The following is a 15,518-nucleotide window of genomic DNA, read 5'->3' as shown; positions in this document are numbered from 1 at the left end:
AGAAAAGTATAAGATCAACTCTATTTACAAACATATTAAAGATCTTTTGTGAAACTCTATTGTTACAGTAAGATTGTTTTACTTAAGATTTGATACTATAAGGTTTGGATTATAATATTTACTCTATGCTTTTTGAAAAGAAAGCAGGGTAAGTGTTCAGCTTCATATTTGTAAATGAGAAGTTTTTAAAAGATCTTACTAATGTCATCCACTTCAAGTTTCTTTATTTCCTCCTTAGGCAGTTGGATATTTTTCAAAGCATTTTCCAATTCTTCGTTTTCTTCCAGGATTCTAATTTCTTTAAAAAAATAAAATGTTCATTTTTCAATTAATAGCATTCCAGAAGAAAATTCCTTTCTTAAAATTCTTTTGGCTTTAACATAGATGAAACTGAAGCTGTATAAGGAACTGAATAAGAAGTTATATATTGACAAGTATATTTTTAACCCAGCCTTTAAAGCAGGTATGAGTGTATGAGGACATTAATCATTGCTTCCTGAACTGATCTTTATGGCATCAAAACACAATTTGGAAAGATTCACAGAGGCAACAATGTTTATTCACCATATTTTCTCATCTCCGATTTTCTAACATGAAGCTATGACCTGAGTAGGGGATTTTTTTTTTAAATCATCTAAGAATGGACTAAGAATAAAAAAAAGTAGTAGAAGTAAAATCTATATTGCTGAGATCTCAAATTAAAATGGGGGGGCCTGGGTTGGTTAAGTTGGTTAAGCATCCAAGTCTTGATTTTGGCTCAGGTCATGACCTTAGAGCTGCTCAGCAAGAGGTCTGCTTGGATGCTCTCTTTCCCTTTCCCTCTGCTCCCCCCACCCCTGCTCATGCATGCATGCTTTCTCTTTCTTTCTCAAATAAATAAATATTTTTAAAAAGATTATGTAGTCACAAAATTTATTTTTAAAATTTCAATGTATAAAGTCAAATACTCTTTCTGTGATTTATTTATTTATTTATTTATTTTAGATAGAGAGAAGGGGGGAGTGGCAGACAGAGAGGGAGGGAGAGAATCTTAAGCAGGCTCTATGCCCAATGGATGAGCCAGATTCAGGGCTTGATCTTTCAACCCAGAGATAATGACCTAAGCTGAAATCAAGTCAGACACTGAACTGACTGAGCCACCTGGGCACCCTAACATATATTTCTTCTTAAATCTTTTCCAGTTGTACTTAACTAATATAGGATATGCCTCCCTTTTTTGTAATTGAATTATTTTACATCCTATCCCTTCAGATCATTTTTGTCAAGGTAGTTATACATCTTAGTAAAATAACAGTATATGCACACTCTGATCTCTTTCTGTTTTTCACCTTAAAGGATCTTCAAAAAACCTGCTGCTTATATTTGTGCTTAATTATGTTTCACACTTTAATCTTTGAAAATGAACAATCTATTGATCTCCTGATGCTGTAGTTTGGTGGTATATGTAAATGGGTTTCTAGCAATTGAGGGTTTTTTGCAAGTTATATTTTGAACTAGAATTGATTCTAGTTATCTTCTAGAGAAAAGATAGATTTTCATATAGCATGTGGAGTTTGTCAATTTATTTTTCTTAAAAGAAGGTCTGGATGACTTCTGAGATACGGCAGTTTTTACAAAAGACATCCTGTGAACTTCTTGTTTTTGTGCCTTTTTAAAAGTGGTCCTTGAAGATAGGGAACTGGAGGAGTACTTGTAACTACAGTAAGTTTGCCAAACCACTTCCCTTGTAACTCTCAGTTTTCATATACTCATGGCATTTTGTTCCAACATGTTATATTTAATCTTAGAATAAGTATAGATGTTTTGGTATGAGTTGTATAAGATACATAATAAATTTCATTTTAACTTTGGATAATTCATCGGGAAAGAGATACTTGTGGCATCTTAAAAGTTAAAATTAAAAAAAACCAAACCCCCCCCCAAAAAAAACAAAAAGCCCCCATTGAATATACAATTCTAAGTACAATGGGGCCAGCTCTTCATTCTCCCTGTGTGGGTTCTATGTGAGGAGCTATTACGGATGAAGGGAATCCTGAGTGGAGCAAGTACACAGAGTGACTGCGTTATAATTGATTATTTATTTGTTTTCATATTTTACTTATTATTACATTTATAATTTACTTATTTACTTTTATCATTTTACCAACAGGTACTGGAAGTCGGAAACTCTACCCAAGTGTTGCCAGGTTGGTTAGAGTTTGATTCCTCCATTCTTTACCTAGCTATTGAACCTTCCTAATTCGCGGCTTACTGAAATGCCAAAGTTAATTCATAAGCTTATTAATGCTCTATAGTTCAGAGAAATATCTGTACATATGGTAACTTGGCAATTTTCCCACCCCTTGGAGCAAAATGGGATCTCATAGGCCTGTAGGCAGTGGGGGTGCCAACTGGGCTTCTCCATGTGGCTTTGCATTCAAAGCCTGTAACGTGGAAGGAAGGCTACCGCCCAGAGCACCTTTCACCTTATTTCACTCATCATTCTGTCCTCGGTCCCTAGCATACTTATTACCCAGTACATGCTATGTGTGCGTATGTGCTCTCTGTTGGTGGACTCTTCATTATGATGAAATAAAGAAGGAAGAATGATGGATGTAAGAATTTTTTGTTTTAATTATATTAGCTACTGTATTTTGCTTACTAATTAAAGTATATGAAGTATTTATGGAAAAGCTGATAAATGAGGTCATTTGATCAGTTGGGTAATTGTAATGAGCACCTGTGCCTGAAGCAACTAAGCCTCCATTAGGAGGTCTATGTCAAGTGTCAACTCTTCTGGGTTTCTAAAGCGCCTGGTTCGGGTCCTGTGTTATTTTCAAATGCTCTTACCCCACTTTGCTGATGAAATGAAGCCACTGCACAGTTCTCTGCAATGTCTACAAACTTTCATACAATTACAATAGTAATTTCTTCATTCTCGCTCAGCACAATGCCAGAGATGAATCTCCACCTGTCTCTGGACTCCTTTTTCCCGACTTCTTGGGGACCTCCCTCCTTTATGTCTTCGACCCTTTCGGGTCTCCTAATTTCTTCCATCAGCATTTAAACCATGCTTAAATGTTTATTATCTTTCAAAAAAAAATTAAACCTCTATCAACTGCTTCCAGTCATCACCCCACCTCTGTCCTCCTCCCCTCAGGGAGGTCTGCTGAAATGATTCTCTTTTTACTTGTGTCCTATCAAGCCTAAACTTGCTTCAATCTGGCTCCCACACCCACTGTTTCTCTGCAACTGGTCTGACCAAGCCAATGGTAATCTCCCTCTTGCTAAATTCATTGATTCAGAGCTGGTATCACTTCACTCCCTGTAGCACTGGACACGGATGAGCCCTCCCTCTTCCCGAGATTCTCTCCTCCCTGCATTCTATGATACCCTACTCTCCAGGCTATTCTCCCTCTGTTCTTCTCTCTGTCTCCTTCATAGGTTCATTTTTCTCTTCCCATTTCTCATGTTGGTATTCCACACAGCTTTATTCCTACTCTGTGGTCTTATCCACTTTCATGGTCTTAGTAACCGTGGATTTCATAAATTAAAATGAAATGACTTCTTGTTCCTCATCTTCAATTCAGTGTCCAGATCCAAAACTCTGTCATTCCAGGAGAGCTCCACTTGGCTATCCCATTGGCATCTCAAGCTCAATATTAAAAAACAAAATTCATCATCTCCCCCAAAGCATTCTTTTGGCTGCGAATCCCTCTTCCAGTAAAAAGCATTAATATCAATCCACTTGATCAAGCCAGACATCTAAGCAGCATTAATTCTTCCTTTATATCCGTGAGTTTCCAGTTTGATGTATCAATCATTAGGAGACACTTCTTAACCCCAAAACCCCAGATATAGTACTCTGCTTATGTGCTTTCCTGCTCTTTTTCCTCCATCCTAATCATTTGTTCCACTATATTACCCACTCACATGTTTGCATTCTCCATTGATTTATAATCTCCTTGAGGACACGGACCATATCTAATCTGTTCATTTTAAGGATCTAGTATCCAGCACAATGTCTGACTTAATGTGATAGGCGCTTAATAAATATCTGTTGTGTAAAGATTTCTGGCACCAAATGCAACAGAAAATGAGTGAGAAAAAAACCCTGCCGATAAACAGAAGACCTAGCATCAGCTCTAAAAAGATGCTTATCTGAGAATTACTTAAAATTTCAGATTCCCTAGCCCAATCTAAGATTTACTGAACTGGAATTTCTGGAGAGGGCCTGAGCATCTGTATTTATAATAAATGTCTCTGGAGAATTTCATCACGAGGCGAGTTTGCAGAACTGTGTTCTAAAAAAATCACATTCTATTCGAGGGTTAGAAAACATATAAATACATATGAGAAACGAGAGTGACATGAGCACTGCACCTATTTTCTAAGTATTGGGTGAAGTAATAACACTTTTGTATGCAGTACTGAAATTGGTATCTGGCAGGAATAGGAGAAGGATAATAAGAATGTGGAAATTCATGCTCTGAAAAAAGGAAGGCTGACCTTTAGCTGTCATGATAAAATGGGAATCATACATTTATGGGAATTTCCATTAAAACAAAATCTTACAGATTTGAATGTAGTATTGCTTTAAAATGTCTCTTACTGAAGGTTGAGATGAGCCATGCTGAGAAATACAATCTTTTATTCTTCAAGATATGTCATTATTAGACATGAAGTTAAAAAAAAAAACCAACCAACCAACCAACCAGACAACAACAACAAAAAAAACCCCCACAACTTCAAAATGACACTAAATTCATAGCACCTCTGTTATAATACCTGACCTTCCCAGAGCTTCTGAATTGACTCTGTTTTTCCTCATTACCTTATTTTCACCTATTTTATTTGAGCCATTGTGTTGGCAGTCAAACTAACCCCTGAGCAGTCTCCTGACTTTCACCGAAGCTGTCCAGGGAGGAGCACAGGCTCGAGTCCTGAAGTCCCTCATTATCCCTCATCTCCCTCCACTTCAACCCTATAACATTGTTCAGCACTAAATCAAAAGACAACGGGACAACTGTGGGAAGGGTATGGGGGTAATCCCACACTCGCATCACTCTGGTGAGAGCAACGATGGTCATCTTTGATCTGGAAGTATTTTGAACCAATATCACAGATATGGGTTGGAGGAGGACTGTCTTGATAATAGCTAAAAATGGGAAAAGCCTCTAAATCTGAGGAATTTCATTCGTAGCAACAGTGTGATGTAGCTGTTAGAACAAAAGAGCCAGCATGATAGTCAGACACCCTCTGCTTTGAACTGGACTTAGATCTGGAATTTGTCTCTAGTTTGGAATGTTGCAGTGAAGTAGAAATTCTTATTTGGGAGGGAGGTTGTGCTAAATACCTAAGTTTCCTTCCAAAGCTAACCGCCTGTGTTTTTGATAAAGCTGACTGGGGAAGACAGCATGAATCCCTGTGATATAACTCATCTGTGTGATGCCAGGTTCTTACTGCAAATAATATTAGATTTTAGAGGGTCAGATTTGACTCAAAGGATATCCAAGTCTATGTGACTATAGGCTCTATGACCACAAGATTCCAACACAGTTCCCCTTGTGGGTGTGGGGAAACTATCTTGCTGCCTCCAGCATAATGTCACCCAGAGTTCAGGATTTTTTTAGACAAGAGCATGCAAGTTAGCGTACCTTGATCAGTGTGGCCATCATGAAGGGTGGACATCGGGAGGCCAGGGCCTGTGCACAGCATGAAAACAAAAACGTGCTTTAGCATAACACTGAGTTTCCAATAAGAGACTGGTCATATTTGTGATTAATGTCAAGCTCAAGTATATCTCAATTCTGCAGCTACTTTTTTTCCCATGGAGAAGTAAATATCACCTTTTAAGTTACATTTAAACAACGCATGAGATCAGAGCTCAATTAAAGAATAGATGTGAGAGAAGAGTTGCTTGTGAGCTTTTCCATGAGTGATCTTGAATAGCCCAGATCTCATTACACAAATAGCCCACAGGATCTGCCATGATAAATGGCCAAGACATCATGTTGTAAGGGCTAGTATTAGCTGTGTCTTTATTATCTGATAATCTTCACCAGCACCCAGATGATACTTTCCATCTGGCTTCTTGGTCCAATGTTCATTTTATTTTGGTGGGTGGAACCTATCGCCTTCCCCCCCGACTTTGTAATCAGTAGATGCAGAGATAAATGTATATAGCATCTGTTACCTATATGCTGTGGTAGGTGATATTCCCTGGGAAAGAGACCCAGAAGTTTTGTGGCCCAGAGGTTTTCCTGGGGGGAGTATTAGTATGCTCACTTCTGGGAAAGGAAGGATGGGGTGGTGAGGGAAGGTGGACTTTAGTGCAGTCAAAACACAAACCTTACCAGACCCCAAAGGGAATCTGGAGCTGAATGATTGGCAGAAAGGCCTCCATGTACCAACATGGCCGCCTTTATACCCCATATTGGAGCAATCTTTAGATGTAGCATGGGATGAGATCGATTCCTAGGGTGGGGGCTCAGCTGTGAGCTGTCGGTGGCTACCAGCACTCTCAACAGCTGGTGGAATGAGGGATTCGGTCCTGAAGTGAAGGGGGGGGGGTTCTGGGTGGCATACTAGTGTCCACAACATACCACAGTACAGAACTCGGGTGCTCTGTGCAGAAACAGGCCATTTTAACAAGATCTATAAAAATTAAACACTAATTATCTCTAACTTAGCTGAACCATAAGATACAATAATACATGGAATTGTACTTTAAAAAATTTTTTTATTTTTGTCAAGTAGGCACCACACTCAATGTGGACCCCAATGGGGGACTTGAACTCAATGACCCTGAGATCAAGACCTAAGCTGAGATCAAGAGTGGGAAGCTTAACTGACTGACCCACCCAGGGGCCCCTTGAAATATACTTTTAAAGGATAAATTTGCCCTGGCAGTCAATGGGTTAAAAGACACATTATGGATGTTGGAGGTAGAGGTTCATTTGTACTCCTGATGCCTCTTCCTTCTTTGTGGAATATCATTAGAGTAGCACTCTGGATCCCAAGAAAGCTGAAGAGGGATAACCTTTTTGATGAGTTCTCAGAAGACCTGGCTGTAAGTAACTCCTTCTTCTGCTTTATTCCTGGCTTCTTTCTGCCTGTTCTTGAAGGGATCCTCAGTGCTCTAAGTGGAACAATGCTGGGGTCTGTGGGGAAGCCAGTGGCTGTCTAGTTGCAGCCATATTACCTTTACAGGTAATAAAGTTAATATTTTAATTTCCTGCCTGACTCCTTAGCCTGACTTGAGTGTGAAGAGAGGGATATTATTTATTAGACTTTCTCAAAAAATAATTCTCTATTGTGTGGAGTTTCAAAATGTTATAGAATTTAATTTCAGAGATTTTCATTTTGACCAGCTTTTCTTCAAAGTTATTAGAAGGCACAAACATATATTATATTTTTGGTCAAAATGTAAGGAAATGAAACATGAATCTGAATTTCTTGACTTCAGTCAACCAGCAACCACCCTATGGAATTTTCATGGGTATGCAGCTTCAGTAGTGACAACTAGCATATCTTTTTTGGCCAAGTTCTGAGACAGATTAATGACTGTCCACTCTGGATACAAACGGCCTGAGCAAGTGGTTGCAGTGATTTAAAAGCCTCAATTGTGTGGAGTCCCTCCTTTGCATTCCTTCTGTTTCATCAGCATCAGGAAGGGGATTTTTACCTATTTAATCCTATTATCTGGGATTTACTCACCATCTCTTGGAGAGTTTGAAGTTACATAATGAGGCTTTACTCTTAGTCCTAAAGGGAAAGATTTCAAGGTTTTTCTTATGATGGCTCAGTGACTCATTTTACTGGAGCTTCAAAAACACCAGACGATGTGATGCTTCCCACACAGTATATTTTTTGCTAAATGGGAAATTACCATACTGCCGAGCAAGAGTGAGTGTGGAAAAGTCAGGCGATTCAAGTTCTAGAAAGGACTCTTCCACCAACTTTTGAGGAGAGCTTAGTCTTTGCTTCTTTATCTTTCCAGTGGGCACTCAGACTCAGGCAGATATTAGGAAGACAAAGTGATATAAAAAATGGTAGAGTGTTTCAAAAAGGTTTGAAGCATTATACAAATGCAGAATGCATAAAAATATAAACGAATGTATGCAAGTGTAGGGTCACTGAGGTTTCAGTGGGTAAAAATGTCAGCATAAGAACAAGTTTTTTGTTAGGCCTTGCAAAAGGCAATGGGCTTTGATCTTCTTTAGCACGGATGTCCATTCAACCATTATGCATTATGCACAATTATTGTGCAGTAACCATTTTTCTTGGCCTTATGAATGTAAAGATGAAAAGAAAGGAGCCTCTGCCTTCAGGAGAGAAAGACAAACAGATGACTCAGTATAGTTAGTTCAATGATACTAGATGCCTGGCATGTAAAGCTTTCAAATGTTGAAAAAATTGCATATAATTTGAGTTGGGTTGAAAAATGTTGCATATAATTTGAGAAGGACATTTAATATATATCTTTAAGTGCCATCACCACAATCAGTGCATATAGTCATGAACAACAATCTCTTGGCTTTTCAAAGATGTCATTGACTCAACATTTTGTGAAAGTAGTTGTATCAACTCGTGCCATTCTTAAAGGGACCATTTGAGTTAAAATGTTTATGCACTTTCACAGTCAGTAGAGCAGGGGCTGGGCTTCTGGAGCCAGGTGATAGGGATGAGGAAAGTGGCATGACAAGGCAGCCTTCCTTCTAGGAAGTGAAGAACGTGGGGTCTGCCGAAACTGGTCAGGGATCTCTATCAAAGATTCCATTTATTGTCTCAGCTACCTTCCACCGGGAGTTGATACCAGAAACAGTCGAGTGGCATCTAGCTCATAATAACATTCTCTGTTGGCTGTTCCTCAGCAGGAAAACTCAGGGATTAGTTAGGGGGATGGGGGAGAGAATGGAAAAATAGATATTTCTCAAGTCCGTTTTCCAAATCTCCATGATGCCTACTGAGACCCCAACATATCTCCTTGATCTACTGATGCCTAACTTAACCTTTTTCATGGCTTGTCATATGTTCAAGATATAGATAAGGTGTTATGCATAAAATAAAATTATTTGAATGGAAATTATTCACTAAGCTTACACATGGCCTAAAAAACCTGAAAGTATTTGGTCTACTTTATTTCTTATGACCTTTTACGATTCGAATGAATTACTTATATTTCCCTAATTTAGAAAGGACCTACGAGGTGACAAAAGTTTACTTTCCATCCTTGCTGAAACTATACCTCAAAGAAATAGTGGCCTCCAAGGGAAGGAGTTCAGGTTTCTAGGGCATTATTCTTTCCCCTGGCTGTTGGAGTTTGACATTTCTTCAGGCAAATGGGGCCAAAGTCCAGCAACCATTTTAATAGGGATGGCTTCTTTCCGTGATACTGCTCAAGTCTTGCTCTGACAGTGGGTAGCTGGTGTTTGCATATAACGTTAACGTCATGCTGCTGTGGCACATGGTCGGCAAGAGCTTGGGATCTGCAGTCAACACCTCCCTGCTCCCATTCTGGCTCTGCTGCTTACCAGCAGTGTGGATCATTTGCAAGTCATTCTATTTCCTCAACTGCAAAATATCGGGATAAAAATGCTCTCCAATCTTCCTTTCATTTTTTTCCCCATAAGCGTTAGATAAGATAACATAGGTAAAATCCCCCATATATAACAAGTGTTTGATAACCTGTCGTTTAGGATTGATCAGAGGACAATGGTGACAAGGACAACAACATTGGCCATGGGGTGGCGGAGCTCGTAGCGGGTCCTTTACCTACCATAGCAGACAAGTGCATAGTACTTGGCGTAGTCACTGAAACTTGCTGTGTAATATTGGCACCTTTCTTTCCTTAGATGGCAAGTAATGCACTTTTTGCTTGGAGGATAGCTTCCAATGCTAATTCTAGAGGAAAATGAAAATAAAACTAAGCTGAAATTTTGAGATTGTATTTATCAAAATGTACTACTCCATGTAAAATGACTAATTTACATATTGACATCAAACCCACTCTATTTTTCTCTTGCCAATATCATTTAAAGTGAAGGGGAATTACAGTCTTTTGATGTAGCCTGATTTTCAATCATCTTCGCCTGAAGAGGCACAAGCCTTGAGAGAGAAGCCCTTTGGTTTCTCTGGGGTGAGAGAAATATCTAACACCTTGAATGGGAGTGAGGTAACCACTTCCCATAGCCATTCATCCCTTACATCTTACAGAGTGCTTGGCAATGCATAGTTCTTCATCTTCCCATTTCTCTTTTTGTACTCCCATGCAAAACATGCAAGGAAAGTCTGGCAGTCTCACCAAGAAAGGGGTCGCTGTTCTTATCATATATCTGGAAGGGGAAATCAGTCATAAGCAAAGTGGAAATTAAAAAAAAAAAACAAAACATAGTTTTTAAGTGCCTCCTGTGCCTTTCAATCCTTTCTGAAGGAAGTTTAGGGTCAGGAAAGCTCTTCCTGGGAATGCTTCCCCCCCCCCACCACATTCTTACACAAACCAACTATACTTACCACATTGGACCCACCCTCTCCCCAGCAAAGCTTCTGCAGGGTTCCTGAGTGGGGTGACTGGCTTTAACATACAGACTTCCAGACCTAACCCCAAACCTTCAGAATCAGATTCTAATCTGGGGCAGACTAGATGGTAGGATGATGCCAGGACAGGGTCATGGTCAGAGTCTATTGTGGCTGGTAAAATAATTTGCTCCTCCAGTATTCCTTCTCGCTGCTGCCCTTGACCTTGCCTTGGGCATGGTCCAGGGGAGCCAGAGACATCACTAGCACCACAGAGGGATTCTCTCCAATAGATAAGAAGTCATGATCCAGGAGGGAGCAGAGGAATGCAGCAGGGGGAAAATTCCTTATTTCCTTGGTTACAGTTCATATTCATATTCCCATTTTTGTCTAATCTTAGAATGTTAGGTAAGCAGTTAACAGTAAGGGGGCTAAGTCAGCATGCCCAGGTACAAAATTCTGGCTTTAACAATATCACCTGCCTCCTGAAGTTGTGGGGATTAAATGAAATTACCAATGAAAAGTAGGTAACAAGGTGCCTGACATATAGCAAACTACCAGCCCATGGTAACTATGACTTCTACTTCTATATTTGGAGAGGGCTACTAAGGGCACCATTCCAATCACCAAGGGGACAACTGGACCAACTTAAACACTAATTTAGGGACAGAGATGAATTCCTTCCAAGAGTAATAGACTTATGCCAAAGTGAGCCATATTAAAAGAAATCACCTGATAAGGCAATAGCCACAAGGCCTGGTATACAGTAGGGACTTAGTAAGTGGCTGCTAAATGGATGAATGTCCTCAATTACCTCTAAATTTAGTTGAAGTATTTAGTATCATGCTTATATCAGCGTTAGAATCTCTTAACTTTTTCTCTGAAAACATTTTGAGTTAACTAACATTTGGGAGAATACATAATTTTTTTTTTAAGATTTATTTATTTTTTGAGAGAGAAAATATACGTGCACGCATGCGCAGGAGGAGGGGCAGAGAGAGAAGGAGAGAGAGAATATCAAGCAGAATCCTTGCTGAGTGTGGACACCCCCCCCCCCAACCCGAGGCAGGGCTTGATCTCGCAACCCTGAGATCCTGACCTCAGCCAAAACCAAGAGTTGAAGGCTTAAGCAACTGAGCCACCAGATACCCCAGGGAAGTGTATATTTTTATACTGATGTGGTGTACAATTCTCTGGATGTTTTACCTTGATTCACATATAATTTTTATTACATTTCAGGCTTTAAAAAATATTCTGCATATCCAAATGCCTCTGACTGATTTTCACTCAAATATTAATGTATAAAATATTAGAATGTATTGATATAAATTACCTATAGATATTTCTTCTTCCGGGGTAGCCTTCAAATTCATTGCTAGAATAAAACCTGAAAATATATTCAGAAGTTATCAAGTAAATATTGATAACTAAATGCTGACAGAATTGTTAGTATTAATACTAATAGGATAAATAGTAGAGTCCAATGTGCATCTAATGAAACTATTATTTGGCACTTACGTAGATAAATCACTGCTGTTTATAACTCTGAATGTTATGTACTTACTCTCACTTTCAAATCATAAGAGAAAGATTAAATTATGTTGAATATTCCTTTTTTTAATTATAGGTATATTGATTCATTAGTTACGAGTTACACGGAATAAGGTAGGATGTTGACTAATGTCACCTCCTTCCTGATCCATGACAGTTTACTGGGCTCTCTGGGCTATATTAATTTTGTCCATGATTCTGAAGACATTTTGAATTTGCTTTACAGAAGCTCCGACAACAGATGAATTTGTTACAAATTCAGAAATGTATCCATGCTACAACACCACACAAAGGGCCATGTTAATTTACCCAGATGCAAAAGAAGTCACAAGAGAACATACTTGTTACTTAAGTATCTGGGTCCCAGTTCTAACCTGTCTTAATATAGCCCTGAAGTGGGAAATCCAATTTAGTGGCATGATTTTCACTCCTCTGTGAGTTCATCTGAATATCACGAAGTAACTGTCTTTTTTTTTTTGGCGGGGGGGAGGGGTGAGGGAGAGCATAATGGAGTGTAGAAAATCAGGTTCGGTTGCCCATTTTTAATTCTTAGGACTGCTCAGTGGCCCAGGAGCTTCTATGTCTTCACTGTCATAAACACCTCATTATCCCCGAGTAGAAAGAAAAGGTAAGAGAAGCAAATCACTCCTAGGAGTGACTATGTCTTCTAAACCAGCATCCTCCCGAGTGCTGTGACTAATGTCACATGACTCCAGCCGAGGGAACGATCGCTTGCACTTCTCTTCCGCACATCATCATCCCAAACCACCAGTGAGCAAACTACTCCATGTCTTTTCTAAGCAGCCCCCCACGGCTTTCCTGTTCTGTCAGAGACTTCACGGTTGCCCTCATCTAATCCTGGCGACCGAGTCCGCTTGGCTTTTCCTTCCCTTTTCCTTCACTGCCACGAAGTCAGCTGTCTCGTTCATCCTCCACCTGTCCTTAAGGCCGTGTGCCCTTCCTCTCATTCATGTAACAGACGTTTTCTGAATTCCAGCACTGTGTCAGACATTATGCTAAGCGCTAAGGACACACAGAAAAAGGGGCATAGCATTTCCTTCCAAGAGTCTGTATCTCATTGCCACCGTTCCAGTTTAGGCCTCCATTTTGCAGGCCGCAATTAATACCATCACTGGGTCTTTCGGCCTTTGGGTTTTCCTTACCTCTGTTTCTACTTCACAGTACGTGGTAGAAAGTAATTGTTCAAAAAATGATAGCTGTTACTGATAATGATCTTAAATTTCTATAACAGTGAATCACTACCAAAAAAAAAAAAAAAAAAAAAAAGTCTGCATTTACGGGCTGCCCTTTATGGATTTTTGAAGCTTGTTCCTTTTTTTGAGTGATGAAGAATAAAATTTGTGTTTAGAAGGAGTTGTTATTTTTAAAATTTTATACTTTAATTATCTACCAAGTACCAGAAGAGACATGACCGCTTACCAAATATTCTTTCCTGAAAGAAATCATGTTAACTAGCTGTTAAAGAATGTGCAGTCTTCACGAAACGACAGCGATCTGACTAACGTATAGAGTAAGTAACCAAAAATGTTCTTAACGAAGAGGTGGTACAGTATCATTTGTGTGTCCATCAGTGCCAATTAAAACCTGAATGGTGCATCATGCTTCATGCAATACTTACAGTGAATCCTGTGTTACTCTGAATATATTTATGGCCTCCCACTTGCCACTTGTAATTTGAATAGCATTTTCCTATAAAAAGACAAACATTATGTTGTGTGAAGCTGAGCGTTATTTGAGCAACCTCAAGTGAATGATCTTTGAGGAGATAAATCTTGGAAGGAACATACCACAGTGTCTTTGATATAGTGAATATGTTTGTAGCCATCCTTGTCGCTAAATATTTTGTAGTACGAAATGGCATCATAGCTGAAAACGGGTGTTGAAACAAAGAACTGGAAGAAATGAACAGAGGTTATGTTCAAAAGACAAACCAAACTAAAACTATAGATCTTTTTTTTTTTTTTTTTTTTTGGTTAAAAGCAGTGGATAGTTAGGATTATAGGAACCAGAACGTCTTGCCTCCCCTGTCTTCTATCACTCACATCTGAAATCCTATTCTTTCAGATAGACAGCTTTCCTAGGGATTCCAACAGGCATTTGCACATTCCAACTGCTGCTTAATTGCTACTACATAACGCTGTGCTTATAATGTTTAATTTGGACTGAATGTCTATGCTTGGAGATAATGTGGTTTGAAATAGAGTTAAAAGAATCACAAGTGAGTGTTGCTATCTAGTCAAGTCAAACTTTAAAATGTGGTATTTGACCAAAGTGTGACTCATGAAGGCTGATAGTTCTTTTGATTTTTGTTTTGTCTTATGTCAAGCACCTAATGCCAATGACTCAATGAAGACATTTTAAACATGAAAATATCATGGCCTGCTAGCCACTGTTTTTAATGTTGGAAAGAAGCTTCTAGAACTTCCAGACTTGAGATAAAATTGTTTCCCCAGCTAAGGCAAATAGGAGGTTTACTCCTTAAGCTCAGGGAGCCAAGCAGGCCTGCTTGCCTGTCTCTGATCTCTTCCCAGGGCCCCCACTGGCCACTTGCTGGGAACTGCTGAATGACTGAAGGAGTCTCTGACACTCAGTTTATCTGTGCTCTGGAAGAGAGCAAGCAACACCTCTACATCTGGAATGGTATAGAGAACTAAAATCCTGCAAATGTACTCATACCCTATTTCAGCTAGTAGTTTCACCATTAAAAAAATAACCATCTGAGGGGTTTGAAGTGGTGGGGGGGGTGGGAGGTTGGGGTACCAGGTGGTGGGTATTATAGAGGGCACAGATTGCATGGAGCACTGGGTGTGGTGAAAAAATAATGATACTGTTATGATCATTATTATGATGCTGAAAATAAATAAATTAAAAAAATATATATAAAGCAAAAAAAAATCCTATAAAAAAAAACCCATCAACTCAACATAATAAAAAACAACAACAACAACAAAAATTCATTTCAATTGGAAAAAAAGGCATTAAAAAAAAAAACAAACCCTTATCTTAGATTTGTTGGCTTTGTTGTCATTGAGATGTGGAAGAAAGGCAAAAAACGGCCACATGAGGGAAGAGCTGCTCTGCATCTCCCAGTAGAGATTCCCACAAATAATCCCAAACCAGTTGTCGCTAGCCAGAAGTGCTTCCTTCAGAACTGACCAAGGGACAACAACCAAACAGTGTCTTTTAGTTACTGTAGGCTTTTTAAGTGAAGGCTCCACGTGTGATCTGATAATTGATGCTTTTTGATAAAATTGATGGTTATGGTTGCATATTAAAATGTAATTTATTTGGGTATGGTATCTGTAGTGGTCTGAAGAACATTCTCCAAAATTCATTTGAACCCAGAATCTCCAATGGTGACTATTATGGACTGAATGTTTCTATGGCCCCCAAAATTCATATTTTGAAACCCTAGCCCGCCACTAGGACGGTATTTAGGAGGTGGGACC

The 15,518-nt window shown here is 39.1% G+C and overlaps 1 protein-coding gene across 4 annotated transcripts in view; it reads right to left on the bottom strand.

Moving 5' to 3' along the window:
- LOC101674189 (fibroblast activation protein alpha) overlaps window positions 1–15,518 on the bottom strand; it is a 74,195-nt gene that overhangs the window by 17,766 nt on the left and 40,911 nt on the right. For all 4 annotated transcript variants that reach the window (XM_013051998.2, XM_013051996.2, XM_004743956.3 and 1 more), the window contains 6 exons: window positions 13,857–13,961; window positions 13,688–13,758; window positions 11,831–11,884; window positions 9,761–9,885; window positions 5,637–5,684; window positions 200–298 (listed from right to left, as the gene is read on the bottom strand). In XM_013051998.2, coding sequence (XP_012907452.1) covers window positions 200–298; window positions 5,637–5,684; window positions 9,761–9,885; window positions 11,831–11,884; window positions 13,688–13,758; window positions 13,857–13,961 — 502 coding nt within the window. The remainder of the gene's footprint in view (window positions 1–199; window positions 299–5,636; window positions 5,685–9,760; window positions 9,886–11,830; window positions 11,885–13,687; window positions 13,759–13,856; window positions 13,962–15,518) is intronic.

The sequence above is a fragment of the Mustela putorius genome, unplaced genomic scaffold, assembly GCF_011764305.1.
Source record: "Mustela putorius furo isolate JIRA1106 unplaced genomic scaffold, ASM1176430v1.1 tig00003869_pilon_pilon_pilon, whole genome shotgun sequence".
In the NCBI taxonomy this organism is placed as follows: domain Eukaryota; kingdom Metazoa; phylum Chordata; class Mammalia; order Carnivora; family Mustelidae; genus Mustela; species Mustela putorius.
Note: the sequence above shows the minus strand (reverse complement) of the source record. Positions and strands in the feature narration are given on the sequence as shown.